Below are 21,022 nucleotides of genomic sequence, written 5' to 3' on the forward strand. Positions count from 1 at the left end.
TGGGTCGTCCGTAGAGTGTCGAAGGCATTATTTAGTAGCATATACGTACTGTACTGGTTTGACCTCGCCCGCCACACATGACCTCTACATGACTCTACGTACGACCCTAGAATTCTTTGACCTGAGTTTGGGTAAATAAGATCAGTGGAAAATTATTACACCTGCAGACCTTCACCTGTTGTCTGTTCTCATTAGTCGTACTCCTAATAGACGTTGGTACTCAAAGGTCTTAATATATTTCAGTTCCAATAAGAATTTATATGGATTCTTCTGTATATGTTCTAGTCTTGATAGACTTTCACTTTTAATAGAATCCAGTTCTAATAGGTTTCCACCCTCAATCATATACTGTACCCACACTGCCACCATCACATACCACCGCAGATCATCACCACCACTACTATTATCATTATCACTACTACTGCCACTACCCAGTTCTACCACTACCAATATATACCGTTATCATCACCACTACCACCACCTGCCACCACTATCTACTACCATCGCCGCCTACGCCGCCGCCGCCGCCGCCGCCATCGCCGCTGCGGCCCCTGCCGCCGCCGCCGCCGCCGCCACTGTCGCCACCGCCGCTGCGGCCGCCACCGCCGCTGCGGCCGCCACCACCACCACCACCACCACTACCTGCCACCATTATCTACTACCACAAACACCGCCTACCACCACCTACCACCACTACCACCTACCACCACCTACCACCTACCACCACCTACCACCACCTACTACCACCACCACCATGACCTACCACCACCTACCACCACCACCACCATCACCTACCACCACCTACTACAACCACCACCGCCTACCACCATCACCACCTACCACCATCACCTACTACCACCATCACCACCACCACCACCACCACCACCGCTGCCGCCGCCGCCGCTGCCGCCGCCACCACCACCACCTCTGCTGCCACCACCACCACCATCAACACCACCACCTACCACCTTCACCTACCACCATCATCACCATCGCCGCCGCCACCACCATCATCACCTACCACCACTACCACCACCACCGCCGTTGCCTCCGCCGCCGTCTCAACCGCCGTCGCCGCCACCACCCTACCACCACCTAATAATGGTTGCCCCTCGTGTAACGAGGATGGCCGGCCCAAGAGCCACCTAGGCGTGAATTTGTTTAAGGTGTAGAAGCTGTCGCCAACACATCAACGACACCCTAAGTTAACGAGCTGCATGACCCAGTGTCAAGGAATGTCCGAGAAGACCGGACAACATCTAGGTCCCCAATTACCACCACTTACCACCATCACCTACCACCACCACCTACCACAACAACCTACCACCACAACCACCACCATCCTACACTACTCTCCCCATCTGTCACCATAACTCACTACTGAATTAGAATATTACGTTAAAGTATAATGAATATGGAAACCTTCCGGGAACCTCAATATATACTGGCTATAATAGATTCGTATAAGTGGCATTTATGTTAATTAAACTATTTGGCGGGAAAAAGTTTGTTTACTTTTTTGGCGTGAAATTTTAAACTCGTCCAGAATATTGATTTACGCTTTTATAAAATGGTGTTTTTATCGTTTTTATTTTTATCTATTTTTTGGCATATATATACATATATATATATATATATATATATATATATATATATATATATATATATATATATATATATATATATATATATATATATATATATATATATATATATAATAACCACAAGGAAAAAGAAAACACGAAGTTCCCAAGCGCTTTCGTGTAATTCACATCTTCAGGGGTGAGTTTCTTCTTCCTTGTAGTTCAGCATATACCTAGATCACTCACACCTACAGTGATTTGCATATATATATATATATATATATATATATATATATATATATATATATATATATATATATATATATATATATATATATATATATATATATATATATATATATATATATATATATATATATATATATATATATATATATATATATATATTTTTTTTTTTTTTTTTTTTTTTTTTTTTTAGTGAATACAGGGTAATTACTTTGAATTTTTTTAAGGAGAAAGTAATTATTTTTTCTTAAACAATTATTTAATAGTATTTTCCTGAAGATCAGTAAATTTTTTTTGGGGGGGGTGGGGGGTGGGGATTATTTAGCGAATTAGGATTTTTTGGGCGAAGGAAAATTGTTCTTTCTTATCCTACCTACACACAGGCACACCGGCAAACCCACCTACCCACCCACTCACATACCCACCATCCACACACCTACTTACTAACCTAGCTGCTATAACTATCACTAACCCACCCGCCCACCTATCCACACACCCATCCACTGACCTACCTGTTATATCCATCACTGCACACACACACACACACACACACACACTTTTCCTAGTCATCTATTACTACTAGCACCGCCCCTCGCCCACCCTCAGATATCCTACTGTCCCCCATCTACCTTCTGTTGCTGTCATCTACCACCCGTCTACTTTTTCCTGTTGCTGTCATCTGCCACCCGTCTACCTTCTGTTGCTGTCATCTGCCACCCGTCTACTTTTTACTGTTGCTGTCATCCATCTCTTAAGTGCGCCACAGGCACACTCAACCACCACATCCTTTTGTTCCTGTTAGTACATCCACCGGAGAGTATAGTCACTTCCCACCTCTCGTCATTTCCCCCAGAAAATGTCGCTTCTCAGGGCCTTTAGTTGTTTCCGTCTTGTCCGTCTCTCTCCAAGATATTTCACTTTCCAGGATATATCACTTTCCAGGATATACTACTTTCCAAGATATGTCACTTACCAGGATATGTCACTTTCCAGGATATGCCACTTTCTAGGATATGCCACTTTCCAGGATATGTCACTTTCCAGAATTTTTCACCTTCCAGGATATGTCACTTTCTAAGATAAGGCACTTTCTAAAGTCCCATCAGTGTTTAGGTCTTTTCACTTTTCAGGTTTGGTCATTTGCCTAATCTGGTCACTATCCAAACACCCTCACTTTCTATATATGGCCACTTCCCAGATCTCATTCCTTTTTATTTCTAGGCACTTTCCAAACTTCATAATTTTTCATATATGGTCACTTTCTCTGACCTATAACTTGTTAGACCTTGTTAGTCACTTTCAATAGCTCACTAATTTCCATTTGTTAGTCACTTTCCTTTCCATTATCAAGCACTATGTTACCCTGATCACTTTCCGGAGCTTTGACAAATACTTTCCAGACCTGATCACATATATAGGTCCTCATCCCTTACCATACCTAATGACTTTCCATATTCGTCACTCTCGAGGGTCTTGACAGCCACTTTCCAATCCTGATCACTTACCAATCCTGATCACTAACCAATCCTGATCACTTACCAAACTTGATCACTTACCAGACCTGGTCACTTACCAAACTTGATCACTTACCAGACCTGGTCACTTTTCAATAACTTAACAGCCATCTGTCAAACCTAATCACTCTCTAAAGTTTCATCAGACTTTCCAGACGTGATTCGTTTCCAGGGCCCCTTTTTTCCAGTTACCTTCCAGTTTCCAGCAGGAGGCACCACCCACCTCCACCATCACCTGCTCCCCTACCTGACCCACTCACTCTTGCAGGGTTTCCGGACTATATCTTTGACAACAACGAGAAGCCGACGAAAAAATCCCGCAAGAAGAACAAGAAGAATAAGGGTAGGCGTAGGTGGAGGAGGCTCAAGGGTAGGCCAAGGGGTGCATGATCAAGGTGTTGAGAAAAATAAAACAAAGAGAGAAGCTTCTACCCTCACGCTACAGTACACTTGAGGCCTTCCAGAAAAAAAAACAATATAAATATATAAAGAGGCTGTGTTTGGTTTAACTCCCCATGCTCTCTTTTCTTGCGTTTCTTTTTCTTTTTTGGTGCATGCCAAGGCTTTTCTGGAGCCTCTGTTTATTATGCTTTATCCATAGCTGGCGAGCCAACCCCCGAGGATGATGGTGATTGGTCCTAGCCGACTGTGACGTCAGAAACGTAAACAAACTTTCGAGGCGCTGGGCATTGTAGGAACTCTTGTGGCGGGAAACAGCCATTTAGCTCCAAATGCCAGAACCAGCGCGGGGAGTTTGTGTACATTTGTGAGGGTAAAGTGGTTCAGGGCTTTTTCTCCCCGCTTCCCTAGGGTGTTTTCTTGCATACACACTTTAGCAGTCACTTGCAATAGAGTTGTTTGCCAACAATATACATTTGCAAGAAAAGATATAATTTTCTTGTGGTTTAAGCTGAGGTAGTAAGTATTTCCCCTCCAGCAGAAAATAATAATAAACGAAGACAACTAGTGAGATGATATTATTGAAATTTAATTAAAACAAAATTATTGGCACATAAGTCTGCTGCAACAACAAACACTTGACACTAAAACAATTACTTATGGATAATTAGTCTTCGAAGTAAATGGCAACTCACTCACGTGATTCATAGATGGCAGGGAACTGGTGATGATCAACCGAATAAGCGATTTCCTTATTTTTTAACAGTCTGATCCAAGCACTGATGAAAGACTTGGTGTTGCCGGCTCATTGAGGATTGAGTTTCCTTATCCACACACACACACACACACACACACACACACACACACACACACACACACACACACACACACAGGGAAGCCTCATACCAGGGTCGCCAGTTGAAGCATGATATATGGTGGTACACCTTTAACAAGGCACTAGAATTTAACTAACACCTAACCTGGCACGACCTTTCAGTAGTGTGACTAACAAAGTGCACGAGCTGACAGACAGATACCTCTTAACACTTATAACACGTAAGTAACTTCGTATATATGATGGTGGACTTCGGTGAATCAATTACTAAAATCAATATATTACAGATTTGGTGGATTTTGGTTGACTGAGTCTTTCCACAGCGTGTGTATTTGTTGTTGTTGTTGTTTTATGTTGCACCGACTAAAGCTTTACTTACTAATACAATTAACACAGCCAAGGTATCCGGACCTAAACGAAACACTCGGGTGAATATGTGGGTATTTATTTTAGTTATTTGCTTCCAAGGTGAGTTAAGATCCCAAGGAATTAGGAGCCCAAGGACTTTAGAACACAAGCAATTAGGAGCCCAAGAACTCAAGAGCCCATGGACTTTACAACACAACGAATTAGGAACCCAAGAAATTAGAAGGCCAGGAACTTAGAAACCCAAGGAATCAGAAGGCCATGGACAGGAACCAAGTTGTGAACATTTATAATCTTCTCATATGTGTAAAGCCTCAAAAAACACATATATAAAGTGGTGAACTCTCTCTCTCTCTCTCTCTCTCTCTCTCTCTCTCTCTCCACTTTTCTTTTTCTGTCTCTCGGTTGTTTCTCCCTTTATCACTTTTCTCACTCTTTTCCTCTTTCTTTTTCTTTGTATTTCCGTCTATTTTTTGTTTCATATTCTCTCTTAATCAATCTGTCTGTCTGTCTGTCTCCAATTAAGGCCGACGGAAAAGTCTTGATGCAATTTTGACTCCATGCAATTCTGTTCAGATGCGTTCTCACATCTTCAGTTACGGGAAGAAAACTCAGATACGAGCCTTTGAAAATCAGGTCTGAGGAAATTTACATTCGTGAATAATGGCTGTACCGACACGAGTTCTGTGTTACATTTAAATGGCTCCCTTGGACCGCACTCCTCCTTGTGGTGTGAAGGAGCGACCGTGGTGGACCAGCCTAGTGGACCAGACCGGTGGACCAGCCTTGTGGACCAAGAACACCACACTTCCCCTGGGGTGCCACAGTCTGAATCAGGAGTCTTATTGTCTGCCCTCCTGATGTGACCAGTCTGGTGTGTGTGTGTGTGTGTTGCTTTATTTAGGAGCTGTGTATGTATGTATGTACGAATGTATGTATGATCTCGATAAAACCACACCCTTTCCTGTGTAGTTTAACGAGATTTATCTTGTCCACGTTTCCATTGTGGATCAACATAATGTATGTATGTACGTCCGTACGTACGTTCGTACGTACGGACGGACGGATGGATGGATGGATGGATGGATGGATGGATGGATGGATGGATGGATGGATGGATGGATGGATGGATGGATGGATGGATGGATGGATGGATGGATGGATGGATGGATGGATGGATGGATGTACAGTATGTCTGTATGTATGTATGTTTGTATGTACAGTATGTATGTAAGTATGTATTTATTTATTTATAGATGTATGTATTTACCATGTGACACATGTACACAGAGTAAGCGTTATAAACAAAATATATATAGATACAACTACACACACAAGGTAACATACCACACACCTCCACACACACACTGGTGTTTGAGCTGTCAAATTTGCATATGAATGACACAGTTATGTCATGACAGACACAAGTTTATGACACTATAAACAGTCTAGTTGTGCTACTACCTGTGTGTGTGTGTGTGTGTGAGAGAGAGTCGGTGTACTGTACATATATATATATATATATATATATATATATATATATATATATATATATATATATATATATATATATATATATATATATATATATATATATACATATATATATATGTATGCATACATACACATAAGTTCAGTTCTTAGTAGGCAACCCGACCATTCTCTGACCGATAATGAAGCTACACCCTCACTCACACCCCCACACTCACCGCAACACCCCTACACCCTCACTCACACCCCCAACACCCCCACAATTCCACACCCACACTCTAACACCTATACCCCAGCACCCCCACACCCTAACATCCCCACCAACATAACACCCCCAAAGCCCCCTTACCCTCCACACCACACACTGAGTAACACCTCCACACACCCACATCCCCCCAGAGTAACACCTCCCACACCTACACCCCCACACACCACCACACCCCCACATCACCACACACACACACACACACACACACACACACACACCCCTACACCCATACCCTCCTTTACACACCCTCACACACAACACCCCCACAACACCACATCCACCTCCCACCTGTAACTCTACACCCCCACACCAACCTCCACACCGCCCACACCCACCCCACAAACACACACACACACCCCTACCCCCACACACACACCCCCACCCCACCCCACACCACACACACACACACACACCCCACCCCACCACACACACACACACACACACAAACAAACCTGCCCACCCACACCCATACCCCACACCCCCACCCCCACCACACACACACACCCCTACACCCCCCACACACACACAACCTGCCCCACACACCCTTTACATACACACACACACACCAACACCCACCTTTACCCTTACACACCCCCCCACCCCACAAATACACATTTTAATTCCAACTAATAGTGTTCCCGGCCATACACTCCTCCCAACGTATTATAATACTTACTGTCTGCCCTCTGAATAACCTAACAAGTTTATACATTTTAACACGGGATTATACAGAGATCAGTTTTATTCAGAGTAGATGATTATGTTAATGATGATGATTAACAAAGATAACATGAATAGTTTGACTGATGCAGAGATGGATAACCTCAGTTGGTAATGAATCTCTCTCTCTCTCTCTCTCTCTCTCTCTCTCTCTCTCTCTCTCTCTCTCTCTCTCTCTCTCTCTCTCTCTCTCTCTCTCTCTCTCTCTCTCTCTTTCTCTTTCTCTCTCTCTCTCTCTCTACTTATCTATATGTCTATTTCTATCTTGGTTACTATGAGTGATATAATATTGATGATGTTACAAGGAGATAGAGAAGAAAAATTTATTCCTAAAATTAAGAACAGTACTGATCCAAAGAGCGAGGACCTGCCACTATTAGATGCTAAGTGCGCTAGCTGTAGCTGTCAACTCTTATCAAGGTGCCCGGGGCTAATCTAGGAGTGTGATGTCCTAGCGAGGTTGGATTTCTAGGAGTGTGGACCCAAGCTAGGTGGGTTTCGTAGCAGTGTAGGTTCCTGGGAGTGTGTGTTTTCTTGTGGGTTCCTAAGAGTGTGGGCCGTGGATAGGTGGGTTTTCTAGGAGTGTGGGTTTCCCCGGGGGCTCCTAGGAGTATGAGTCCAAGTTAGATGGGTTTTCTAGGAGTGTGGGTTTCCCCGGGGGCTCCTAGGAGTATGAGTCCAAGTTAGATGGGTTTCCTAGGAGTGTGGGCCTTAGCTAGGTGGGTTTCCTAGGAGTGTGGGCCCTAGCTAATTGGGTTTTCTAGGAGTGTGGGCCTTAGCTAGGTGGGTTTCATAGGAGTATAGGTTTCCTTGCGGGTTTTTATGAGTGTGGGTAGATGAACTTAGTTTAATTTAGATTAGGTTTAAGTTAGGTTAGGTTTAAGGTTAGGTTAGGTTAGGTTAGGTTAGGTTAGGTTAGGTTAGGGTTAGGTTTAAGTTAGGTTAGGTTAGGTTAGGTTAGGTTAGGTTAGGTTAGGTTAGGTTAGGTTAGGTTAGGTTAGGTTAGGTTAGGTTAGGTTAGGTTAGGTAAGGTAAGGTAAGGTAAGGTAAGGTAAGGTAAGGTAAGGTAAGGTAAGGTAAGGTAAGGTAAGGTTAATTTACACCACCAGAAATACCTCGTTTATTAAAGATACCAGGTAGTAATTTAGCCACTAACAACGCACTAACCACAGCTTTCGGTTTGACTAACACTAGTTCATCATTAGAGTTTTTTATTGTTAGTTTTAGCCAATAAATAGTCATTAATAAAACACCTCTGAAAAATGGTAGATCATTTTATTTACAAGAGTGAAGAGAATTTTTCTGTAGTTTAAAGAAATATATAAATTTCTTGTTGACTTGTTTGAAATAGTTGAGTAAAGTTAGAATACATTAATTTATGTTTATTTATTGTTGTTTAATTTTGTTCAATCTTTTTCACTTGTTTGCTTTTGCTCTTGTTTATATTTTTTTATTAATTTGTTTCCTTATCATTTAGTATTGTTTAAATATTGTCTACTCGTGTGTTTGTTTCTGTTTATTTTTGCTCAGGTGTTTGTTTGTCGAGTTGATTTTTTTTTCATTATTTTTATTGTTACTTGTTTATCCCTTTTTTGTTTCCTTGTGTTTGTTGTTTATATTGTTTGTTTATTTTTGTGTTTTGTAGTGTTGTTTATCTTGGTTGTGTTGCCCCCCCCTCTCTCTCTCTCTCTCTCTCTCTCTCTCTCTCTCTCTCTCTCTCTCTCTCTCTCTCTCTCAGTATTAATTCGTGGTGTCCTTTTTCCATGGCTGTGCATTTGTGTGTGTGTCTTTCTCTTATGTATGTCTGTATGTCTATATATACTGATACATGTATATATATATTGTATGTATGATTTTGTATGTGTGTGTGTGTGTGTGTGTGTGTGTGTGTGTTTTTGTGTGTGTGTGTGTCCTCCTTGTTCTTCCGTCTTGTCATTCCTAATCACTATTATTTATTATTATTGTTAAATTTTCTCCATTTCATTTTTTTTGGGGGAATTCGTCGACTCAGAGATTCAAACTTTTCGATTAAACTTTCGTATATAAACTTTTATTCCCCTTTTTATAAACTCTACTATAATGAAGTTTAGAATTATATTCCGGGTAGGAGGGACGTAAAAAAATATTCTTACTTGATTCGTGAAATATCCAACGTTTCCTGGTGAGGTCGGGGAGGGGAGGGAATTAGATTGACAGACATACAAAAGTTAATCTTCATCGTGTGTGTTCTTGTCCACTCTACGTTTTTAGGTTTATTATAAACTCTTTTTTGAGTATTTAATATGTATATATACTGTACAGTATGTGGTGTGGATGATATCATGCGGTTCCTGTAATCAAGATTTTTACGGCAGCTGGAAATTGTAAACAAACATTGCGACGCCATCTTTCTCCATGACGTTATTTCTTCAGTAGCGCATTCGAAGATGATCGATAAAACAACATTATTAGCATAAGAAATTAACTTATTTAACATGAAATTCCAATAAAACGTTTGAAAATAATATAGTTTAGACTCAAGTTCGAGAAATTATTAATAAAAGGGAAAATATTTAAGATTCCTCTCTATTTATGTGCCATATGAATGAGAGACGTCGAGTATTGTTTTCCATTCATAAAGGGAAAGATATTTGTTACAAGCATTGAACTGAAGGTTTGTGTATAATGTCATTCATTTTTTATCACTTTATAGGGTTTTAAATGATCTTTTTTTCATATCTACAAAACGCTGCCAAGTTCTGTTGGATGAATTAAGTGTTTTTATATTATTTCGGATGGATTTGAATTCTCCTCTCTCTCTCTCTCTCTCTCTCTTTCTCTCCAGACACTGCCAAGTTTTCCTTAATGAATTTATTGATAGTTTCATTAATTTTAAATAGTTTTATATAATTTACAAAGCGCTGCCAAGTTTTCCCAGATAAATTCATTAACTCTCTACATTCCCCATCTCTCTTTACACCTGTTGTACACCCCAAACCCTTCCTTTGAGGTCTTGTGTCCCCTTGATCCAACTCACACTAAAACAGGAGAGCAGAGATGATTAAAAATGTATGTTATTTCTTAATATTCAATTACCTTTATGATATACAAAATAATTTTTACACTGCAAACCTTTTCTGTCTATTTATGCCAAGAAAGGAAACCATTGATGTTGTCTATGTTAAGAAAAACGTAAGTCAGTATTTCTAGTTCTCTACCTTTACGTGATATAAACCTCAGAAGCGCCCATTAATAGTCTATCTCCACTAACCTCTTCAATACTGGGACGTCACCATTAATTTGGTTCACGCCAGGCGATCTTTTTCAGCTCAGAGGAGATCCCGCACACATGGAGTTAACTCTTGATCATATAAAATTCAATAGTTTCTCCAATTTCAAGAACGTTAATGTAAAGGGATCATTCTCTTCCCCTCAGTACTGTCACGTCTTGAGGGTCTTGTTGGACTCTACTTGAACTATATTGTATCACAGGCTATGTAGTGGAAGTTATTTGTTGTAATCTAAGATTGCTGTAACACAATCGCTCTTCACCACCGTAATGTGATTAACAGCTTCATTACAAAACTATATTACAAAGTTTATTTCTGTAATTTGGAACTAATGGCTATCATCTTTAAATACAGTTACATTTTTATATATTCATCTGCTTTATTTTCATTATTTTAACCATTTTCCTTTGAATTCTTTTTGTTGTTTTTCTTTCATTTCTTTCCTTATTATTATTTTTTTTCGATGCAGTTTTTTTCCTTAATTTTCTCATATCTTTAGTTATTCTATTCCTTTACGTCTTTATTATTTTTATAATTTCTTTCTTTCTTTCTTATTTTTGCAATTTTTCTCTGAATTTTTATCTATTCTTACATTCTGTGTCGTTTCTCAACACCTTTCTTACTATTAGTCTTTTGTTTGTATATATATATATATATATATATATATATATATATATATATATATATATACAATACTTCTCGTTCCACTTGTGCTGCAGCTGTGTTCTGATATTTGTCACTAGAGAGATCTCTTTGTCTCGCCTGTTTGACAGGCTCCACTCTCTCCGACAAACTCTATCCCATTCAAAAAGTTCCACTCACTATGACAAACTCCACCCCTTACGATGAGCCCCCCTTTCTCTGACAAGCTCCACTCTTTCTGATACACCTCGCCCCCTCCGACAAGCTTCACCCCCTCCGACAGGCTCCATCCCTTCCGACAAACACCACCCTTTACAATGAGCCCATTCTCTCCGACAAACTCCGCCCTTTCCGACAAACTCCGTCCCCTCCGACAAGCTCTTCCCCTACTGGACGAGTTACTGTGCTTTCAAAAAATAAAATAAAAAATACTGAAAATATGTTATATTGAATTAATTGTCATTTCAACGCGATTTTATTTCAGTCAGGCTTATTTTGAATGATGGGTGAAGTGAGGAGGTGTGTTGATTTTCAAGCGTTCTGATTGGCTTTTGATTTTGTGAGCTGGGACTAGGGATCCATCAGTTACTTTTACATCACACTCATTTGATTAGATATATTTATTTTATTTTAGTTCACATGATTTAAAAGATTTAGTTTTCTTTTATTAGATTAAATTGTATTCTTTTTTCTATGACGTCATGTTTTATTTTTATTTTTATTGTTGTTATTGTATTAGATTATACTGAAGCCAAGTCATTGTCTCTCTCTTATAACTTTCTTGTTTACTTTGTAGGTTACTATTGTTTTCTTGACTTTTAGTAATATGTCAAGGAATTTTTATTAATATTTAGCTCATTAATATCCACTATTGCCCATTTCTTACCTATATTTACTTATTAATTATCCATCTATTACCCTTCTTTGTCTATCATATCCCATTAATGACTAGTCTTTATATCTTGCTTACTATTTCTGAACTATTCCTGTTTACTGTTGAGCATTTAATAACTATCATAAGGTGTAGTTTATTTTTAATTGCTATCATCTAACCATTATGAATCTAATAATGACATGTTCACCCATTAATCGCTATCATTACCTATCTTTCAGTAACCGCTCACGCAAGGCCTATTTGTATCCACATGGAACCTATTACTAATCATGTATTATCCACTTTCCTATTTTTAACTATTATTAAGCATTTTCTATCATACTTTTACCTGCCCTAACAAATTGATATGTATTTATTACTCATGTTATCCATTTAAACCCATTTTACCCATATCAAACTATTTAATCTCATTTTTTACCCAATTTGCCAATTTCAGCCCATTTTCACCCTTATTTTGTATCGTTTATTTTCATTAATTTATTCCTTTACGCTTCTTCCCCTTCACGTACTACTCATACACACCAGTCTGACACATTGCTGCTTGCAAACACTCCTGACACCGCTTGCTGACGTCATCTGACATGCTCTGACCCTGCTGACACCGTCCTTTGCAACGTTGCTAACACTGATTGCTGACGCTGCCTCCTTCTTCCTGAGAGCGACGCCTCCTGAAACACAGATGAATTTCTAGCACTGCCTCTAACACTCTCTTATGCTGACGAACTGTCTTCTGACAATCGCGTTCTGACGCAACTGACATTCGTTCCCGACAATGTACTTTTGACACACACACACACACACACATCAATGACACTAATTAACTAAGACACTGTTCCTTTAACACACTCCTCTGACACACCTTACTGATACGGTTATTGACATTCATTAATGACACCATTACTGACACACCACTCATTACTGACACCGGTGCCTTCCCCCTCTTCGCTAACAGTGCCAGCAGTTTCCATCGAGGGTCCGGAAGATCGTCACATCCAGCGAGGTTCCATCCTGGCCATCACCTGTGTGGTCCGTCATCCTCCACACGAGGCTCCTGATCACATCCACTGGTTCCACGGCTCTATCAATATCGACTATGACTCAGCTAGAGGCGGCGTCTCAATCCAGGTGAGGTGGTAGGTGGTGGTAGCAGTGGTGGGTGGTAGTGGTAGTTGTAGTGGAGAGGGGTAGTGATTGGTGGGTGGTGGGATAATGGTGGAGGGGGATAATGGTTGGTGGTTGTGAAGGGGATAGTGATAGTGCAAGTAATAGTGGAAGGGATAGTGAAATTTGATAGTAGTAGTAGAGAGGATAATGGTGGGAGGGATAATGGGGGTAGTGTAGGGGTGGGGGTGGTGGTGGAAGGGGGTATATAAGAGGGGGGATAGTGGTGGTGGTGGAGTGGGGGTAAGTGGTGAGGCGATAGGAGACTATTTCTTGGTGGTGGTGGTGGTTGCAGAGGGGAAGAACAGTGGTACACAATGCTTTGTGGTACAATAGGTGGAAATAAGAACATAAGAACATAAGAATGGAGGAAACTGCAGCAGGACTATTGACCCATACTGGACAGTCCCGTTTACACCCAACCCCTATCGCTCATATATTCATCCAACCTATGTTTGAAGCTATCCAGCGCATTCGAGTTAATGATGATGTTTGGTAACTTGTTCCACTCATCCACTACTCTATTTTCAAACCAATGTTTACCTATTTCGCGCCTAAATCTAAATTTGCTTAATTTAAAACCAATGGTAGACGGTGTGACTTCTTGTGTTCATGTTGTTGTGATTTTGAGGTGCTGCATTTCGTTGTGGTAGTGGTGTAGTGGTGTTGTGGTATAATGGTGCAGTGGTATTGGTGTCTAGGTGTGGTGATTGTTTAGTGGTGTTGGTGTGTAGGTGTAGTGGTGGTGAAGGTGTAGTGGTGTTGTGGTTTAATGGTGTAGTGATGTTGGTATGTAGGTGAGGTGATGGTGTAGTGGTGTTGGTGTGGAGGTGTAGTGGTGCTGGTGTGGAGATGTGTTGGTGTGTAGGTGTAGGGATGTTGGAGGTGTAGTGGTGTTGAAGGTTTGGTTGTGTTGAAGGCGTAGTGGTGTTGGTGTATTGGTTTTGTGGTATAATGGTGTAGTGGTGCTGATGTGTAGGTGTAGCGGTGTTGGTGTGTAGGAGTAGTGGTGGTGGTGTTTAGGTGTATAGGTGTTGTCGTGGTGTTGAAGGTGTTGTGATGTTGGTGTTGTAGAGGTGTTGGTGTGTAGGTGTAGTGGTATTGTAGTGGTGTTGGTATGTAGGTGTAGCGGTGTTGGTGTGTAGGTGTAATGGTGTTGAAGGTGTAGTGGTGTTGCTGTATACCAGTAGGTGTAGTGGTGTTGTGGTATAATGCTGCAGTGGTGCTGGGGGCATGCGTGTGGTGGTGTTGTGTTAAATGGTGTAGTGGTGTTGGTGTGTAGGTATGGTGGAGGTTGGAGGTGTAGTGGTGGTGGTATAGTGGTGGTGGAGGTGAAGTGGTAGTTTAGTGGTGTTGTGGTATATTGGTGTAGTGGTGGTGTACTAGTGGTGGAAGTGTAGTGTCGTTGTGGTATAGTGGTGGTGGAGGCTTCTCATTAAATGTGTGTGTGTGTGTGTGTGTGTGTGTGTGTGTCAGATAATCCCCTCAGATAATTAAAAACTCGGTTGTTTCACCTTGACCCACTTGCTCGTCCCACACACACTAATTTCCCTCTCACTTCCCACTCCTGCCCTCTTATCCTCTCACGTCTGTCCTCTCATCCCTCACTCCTGCCCTCTCACCCCTCCTCCCTGCCTCACCCCTCTCCCCTCACTCCCACCCTCACCCCTACCCTCTCCTGTCTCAACCCTCACCCCTACCCTCTCACCCCTCATTCCTACCCTCTCACCCCTCACTCCTACCCTCTCACCCCTCACTTCTGCCCTCTCACCCCTCACTTCTGCCCTCACTTCCTTCTTAGCTACTGTTGTCTTACCCTCGTCCCCTCACCTTCACTCAACTACACTCAAGACCGTTTACATCTCCCCTCACTCTAATGAAGGCCCCTCGGCTACCTTCCCGCTCGCATGCGTCCCCTCACGATCTCTTTCACTTCCCCTCATTATCTCTCACTTTCCCCTCAATTCTCCTCACGTTTCCCTAACTCTCATCACCTCCCCTCACCCTTCAAATATCTCCAGTTCCTTTCGCATCCCCTCATGTCCCCTCAAAGACGATAAGAGTCCTCGAGAACGGCCTCAGTGGACGTCCCCCTCTCTCCCGGACGCTTAAGACACTGAGAGGGGTCTTCTGTTTCCCCTCAGCCCTTACTAGTGTACCCTCACCATGGCGTCCAGCACCACACTCTGCCTCTCATTCTACCTCTGACTCTGCCTCTCACTCTACCCTGACACTGCCTCTCACTCTGCCTCCCATTCGCCTCTCACTCTGCTTTTCGCTTTACCTCTCACTCTACCCTTCTCCCCCTCCGCCTTTCACTCTCCCCCTCCACCTCTCACTCTACCTCTCTATCTTTTACTCTATCCCTATACCTCTCACTCTACCTCTCTACCTCTCACTCTTCCCCCACCTGTCACTCTTTCTCTCCATCTCTTAGTCTCCCCTCCACCTCTCATTCTACCTCTCACTTTCCCCTCCACCTCTCACTCTGCCTCTCACTCTAACCTCCACCTCAAACTCGACACAACAACCCTCCAAGCAACCCCTCCCCAGCCCTCCTGTTACCCTCCACAACTGACCCTCCAGCAACCCTCCGTCTCCTTGAATCTTTAATATTTACAATACTAACGACTCCTCCAGGACTTTTCTGGCCAACCTCTCAAATTTCATGGATGTGTGTGTGTGTGTGTGTGTGTGTGTGTGTGTGTGTGTGTGTGTGTGTGTGTGTGTGTGTGTGTGTGTGTGTGTGTGTGTGTGCGTGCGTGTGTGTGTGTGTGTGTGTGTGTGTGTGTGTGTGTGTGTGTATGTGTGTGTGTGTGTGTGTGTGTGTGTGTGTGTGTGATGCGTTTGTGTAGAGCAGTAATTTATAAGCAAGGAACATCAGGTGGTAAATGGTGGCGGTGTTGATGGCGGTGCAGCCTCTTTAACCCAGATAGATAGATGAGGTCACGATAATGGTTAGAGAGAGAGAGAGAGAGAGAGAGAGAGAGGGATTGAGAGAGAAGGCCAGTGTACTGAGTTTCTCTTGATGGTTGGTGTAGGAAAGATTGAGAAATATGTTCTTTACTCTCTCTCTCTCTCTCTCTCTCTCTCTAAGAGTCTTTGTAAGGATGACCAAACAAAGGGGCTGTAGGTGTGCTTATGAAGTAAGAAGATAATATATATATTGCTTAAGTTCAGAAACAGGAAGGAAGCTCAAGGCTCTGAAGAAGATAAACGAGAAGATTTGACGAGAAAACCGACATGTTCATTCCAGTTTAGTTTGTCGCCTCTAATGATGCCGAGGAGTTGGATGGATTTAAAAAACCCGGAGTTTGTTGGGGCCTAATGAGAAGGAATGGAATAAAATGTCTGACTAAAATATGTAATTCTATGTACTTTAAAGTAGACCTTCCCAGTGATTTAAAAAGCAAATATTTGTATTATTACTTAAAAAGCCAGGAGCATTAGAGTGCACCCAATTTAGAACATTACGCTTAATAAATCATGCCTCCCAAAGTTTTATTAAACATACTTTTAAGCAGAATAAAGTTTAGAATATAAATTTAGTTATTTGACAGGAAAAATGGATTTAAAAATGGAAAAAGAACTAGAGAAGCTATATTTGGTTGGAGAATTTTGAGTGGCAGGGCTTTAGAGGTCAAACAAAAATGTATATCTGCTTTGTTGATTTTGAAGAAGCTTTTGATAAGGTAAATCACAATAAACTTATAGAGATCTTGGACAAAAATAGGCATTAATGAAAGAAATGTTAAAATGTTAAGGAATCTTTACTGGCAACAGGAGGCTGCATTGTTAGTAAATAATGAACTTACTAATTGGTTCACAGTTAGACAGGGAGTAAGACAAGGCTGTGTTCTATCTCCAATATTGTATAATATATATTCAGAATTCTTAATGAGAGAAGTCGTAAGTGATAATGAAGGACTAAAAATTAATAGTAAAGTAATATCAAATAATTCGCTGTGCACATGGTACTGATCTTATCACATGTAGTGAAGAGACATTACAAAAACTCGCTGACAGATTTATTGAAAAGGTGAAAAATATAGTTTAAGAGATAATGATGTAAAGACGAAATTAGTGGTTGTTTTCAAATTGGAAATAAATCCTAAAATTAAAATTATGGAAGGCAACGGGGAACTTAGCAAGTGGAAAGTTTTGTGTATTTAGGAAATAACATTAGCTGTGATGGTAGATGTATGGAAGAAATCAGAACAGGAATAAGACAAGCAAAAAGTGAATATTAGTAGTCAAAAAAGACCTAATGAAAAGAGACATTAACGTCAACTTGAGAAAAAAAAAGCCTGCTGAAAGGCGTCAGAAGCGGAGACACTTTCAGCAGACACCATAAAGTGATTGGATGCCTTAGAAATGTAGTGTTATAGGCGAATGCTAAGAATAAGTTACACTGACAGAAAAACTAATGAAGAAGTATTAAGATGTTAATCTTAGTACGTCACGCGAAATACTTTAATGTACAGATTAAAAAAAGAGATACTTATGTTATATAATTAGGGATGAGGGGATAATAAGAAAAATATTAATGGGCAAAGTTCAGGGTAGGAGGGCCAGGGGAAGGCAGAGACAAGGATGGGTGAATCTAATTAAAAACTGCGTCCCCAGAGAGATGCAAAACTTTTAGAATGGAGGGCTGTGGTCGCCAACCCTCAGATATGAAGACGATGCCCTGATTGATTGAGTGAGTTATAGACGGAGGTGTATCACTGTCGAAGGAGAGGATCATTTACATTACCTTGATCTTGGTGTGGTTGATTGTGACGTGCAGGGTGAGGGCGGTAAAATTTTGGCAGCTGTTGAGGATGTGCTGTAGGGTGCTGTCAGTGGTCGGCCTGTTCACATTGATGTTAATGGGAGTAACTTTAAGGGAGTCCTTGATGAGGATGAGGAAGCTGAGAGGTTGGGTGTTGTGGTAGAGTAATGAGTCGTAACTTACTGATGGAGTGTGAAATTGTTAACTTGGGTATTTGAGAAACATGTAGTCTTCCGGTCAGTCAGTGAGGCCATTTACTTATCAGAGAGAAGTATTGATGAGGGAGCACAGGGGTTTGTTTTGCTTACTCCAGGGGAGTACTCATTGTAAAAGCTTCATTTGTAGTTGACCTTTAACCCCTCATACTTCCTGAGACTTGACCCCTGACCCCTCGCCTACCCTAAAAGTTGACATGACCTCTCGCCCTCCTAAGAGTTGACCTGACACCTCCCCTCTAAAAATTGACATAACCCCCCCTTCCACCTAATACTTGAGCGTACTGACAAACATTACAGTTCATTAAGCATTTTTTTGGTTTAAAAGTAAACCGGAACATTAAAACATTCCATTTACAATTTTATTTCGCAGGACACTTTATACAGGTAAGTGCATCACATAATTTACTGTACTTTAATACAGGTAACACCATCAGCTCCAGTTACTGCTGGTGTGTGTGTATGTGTGTGTGTGTGTGTGTGTGTGTGTGTGTGTGTGTGTGTGTGTGTGTACATTTTACGTTGCATTTAGTTGGCCATACATACTAGCTTTTGCACCCCGGCGACCTCCCCTGACATATTACAGCGACCCCAAGTTTACGAATCACTGGTCTAGTTACAAGCATTGAAGAAGGGAGAGAAGGGACGGGGAAGGATAGGGAAGATAGGACAGGGTGAGGAAGGGAGAGTGTGAGGGAGAGAGTGACAGAGAGTATGAGGGAGAACGACTGAAGGAGGAAGGAAGGAGGAAGGGAGAGTGGGTTAAAGTAAAGGGTGGATGTAGGGAGAGGATAAGAGAAAGAGGGAGAGAAGGAGGGAGAGAGAAGATGGAATAACTTACCAGGTTGTTATACCCTTCATCAGCACACTGGACGGGGAGTTGTTTGCTGCCAGCTCTTACGATGCTGTCTGTCTGTCTGTCTGTCTGTCTGTCTGCATCATTGTTTGTCTGTCTCATCGTTTGTCTGTTTCTTTGCCTATCGGTCTGTCTACCTTTACTGGAGTGTGTGTGTCAATAGTTACTTGATTCCTCTTCTCTCTCTTTCTGGTACCTTTCCTGGCTCTAATGGCACTCCTGTTACGTGAAACCTGTAACGATTGCCACCGCAGGCTAAGACGGAAATAAGTGTATCATTATAGAGTCGATGGAAACGCTAGGCTCTATCGGTTGCTACTGGCGCCTCGTTTTTAACATGCATTTAACCGTTTCAACTCTGGCGTCTCGTTCTTAACCCATGTTAACTCTGGCGCCACGTTTTTAACATACATTCAGCTATTTTAAATCCCGGCATCTCGTTTTTCATTAGACATCACAGGAGTCGTCGACCTATGATTTTTTTTAGCTCAGTTAATATAAAGTTTCTGGTCAATTATCATGACACCAGTTAAAGTTATTCAATTACTTACTGGAAGAGGAGGAGGAGGAGGGGAAGGAGAAGTGTAGATAGAAGGAGAAGAAAAGGAGGAAGAGAAAGATGAGTAGATTAAAGGGAGATGAAGAGGAAGGAGAGTAGGAAAAGAAAGACGTGTGGGATAGAGAGAAAGAAAAGAGGAAAACAGGTGGTGTAGAGGGGGGGCGAATGGGGAGGGAAAGGGATGGAAAAAAGGAAGAGATGGTGAAGGGAAGAGAGGAGCAAGAAGATTTTACCTACAACTAAAAAACAGAAACATTCTTAACCTAATGCTTCTAACATTATCAATTACCTTCAAACATAACCAAAATGTATTGAATGTATATCTATATCATTATGTCTAAATCACATGTAAGTTTGTATATTTTCAGCCAGCGGCTGCAACTCTATTAATAAACCGTTATTATTTTTTATTTATTATATATATATATATATATATATATATATATATATATATATATATAAATCAGAGCTATTTATTATTTTAACAATAGATGGGATGGCGCTATTCTTATATCTATCAGTGCAGGGTCTTATGGGCTGAATTTTATTGTTGTGGTGGACTGCGCGAGGTGGGCGGGGTGCAGGTGGCAGTAGGTGGCAATGACGAGGATGGTGCACTAGTCCACCACCAAACCTGCTAGTGCGTGGTGGTGGAGGTCACGAAGGGATGGCATTTCCAGGGTGGAAAGAGCGTTGTTGTAGCCGGAGTAGTCTGCGCCGAGCATGATTCTGCAGGCCATCTTCTGTACCTTCTCTAGTTGACGTTGTTGGGTAGAGTTGAGAGAAGATGACCAGGCTGGTGACGCATACGTTAATTCTGGGAGTATAAATGCGTTGTAGATAGTCCTCAGCTCTGGTGTGGGTGCCCCAAGTGACCTGAGTCGTTGTAGTATGCAGAGTCGGTACGAGGCTGCCTTGATTGTGTTGTTTACATGGGCCTTCCAGTCCAGTTTATGGTCTATAGTTACACTCAGGAGTTTGGCAGACTGCACTAACTGGAGAGGATGGGCACCCAATGTAATTGCTGGAGCTTGCACTGGAGTGGTGGCGGTGTTGATGTGCATGACTACGGTTTTGGTGTAATTGATGGTGACCTTGTTCTCCGTAGTCCCTGCCTGTAACATGTCCAGGGTGCCATGTAGCTTTGAGTAGTCCGGTGAGGTGTTGTCCACTGCCCCCCACCCCCCAGTGCAGTCATCCACGTGCTTCCACCTGTGAGGAGTGTCAGA

The 21,022-nt window shown here is 41.7% G+C and overlaps 1 protein-coding gene across 1 annotated transcript in view; it reads left to right on the forward strand.

The window, feature by feature from the left end:
- Positions 1-21,022, forward strand: part of LOC121870455 — a gene marked incomplete at its 5' end in the record, with an annotated part of 78,185 nt that overhangs the window by 42,964 nt on the left and 14,199 nt on the right. Inside the window, 2 exons of the mRNA XM_042372280.1 lie at positions 3,612-3,713; positions 13,181-13,353. Coding sequence (XP_042228214.1) covers positions 3,612-3,713; positions 13,181-13,353 — 275 coding nt within the window. The remainder of the gene's footprint in view (positions 1-3,611; positions 3,714-13,180; positions 13,354-21,022) is intronic.

Source organism: Homarus americanus, unplaced genomic scaffold (assembly GCF_018991925.1).
Source record: "Homarus americanus isolate GMGI-L3 unplaced genomic scaffold, GMGI_Hamer_2.0 scaffold37313, whole genome shotgun sequence".
Lineage (NCBI taxonomy): Eukaryota > Metazoa > Arthropoda > Malacostraca > Decapoda > Nephropidae > Homarus > Homarus americanus.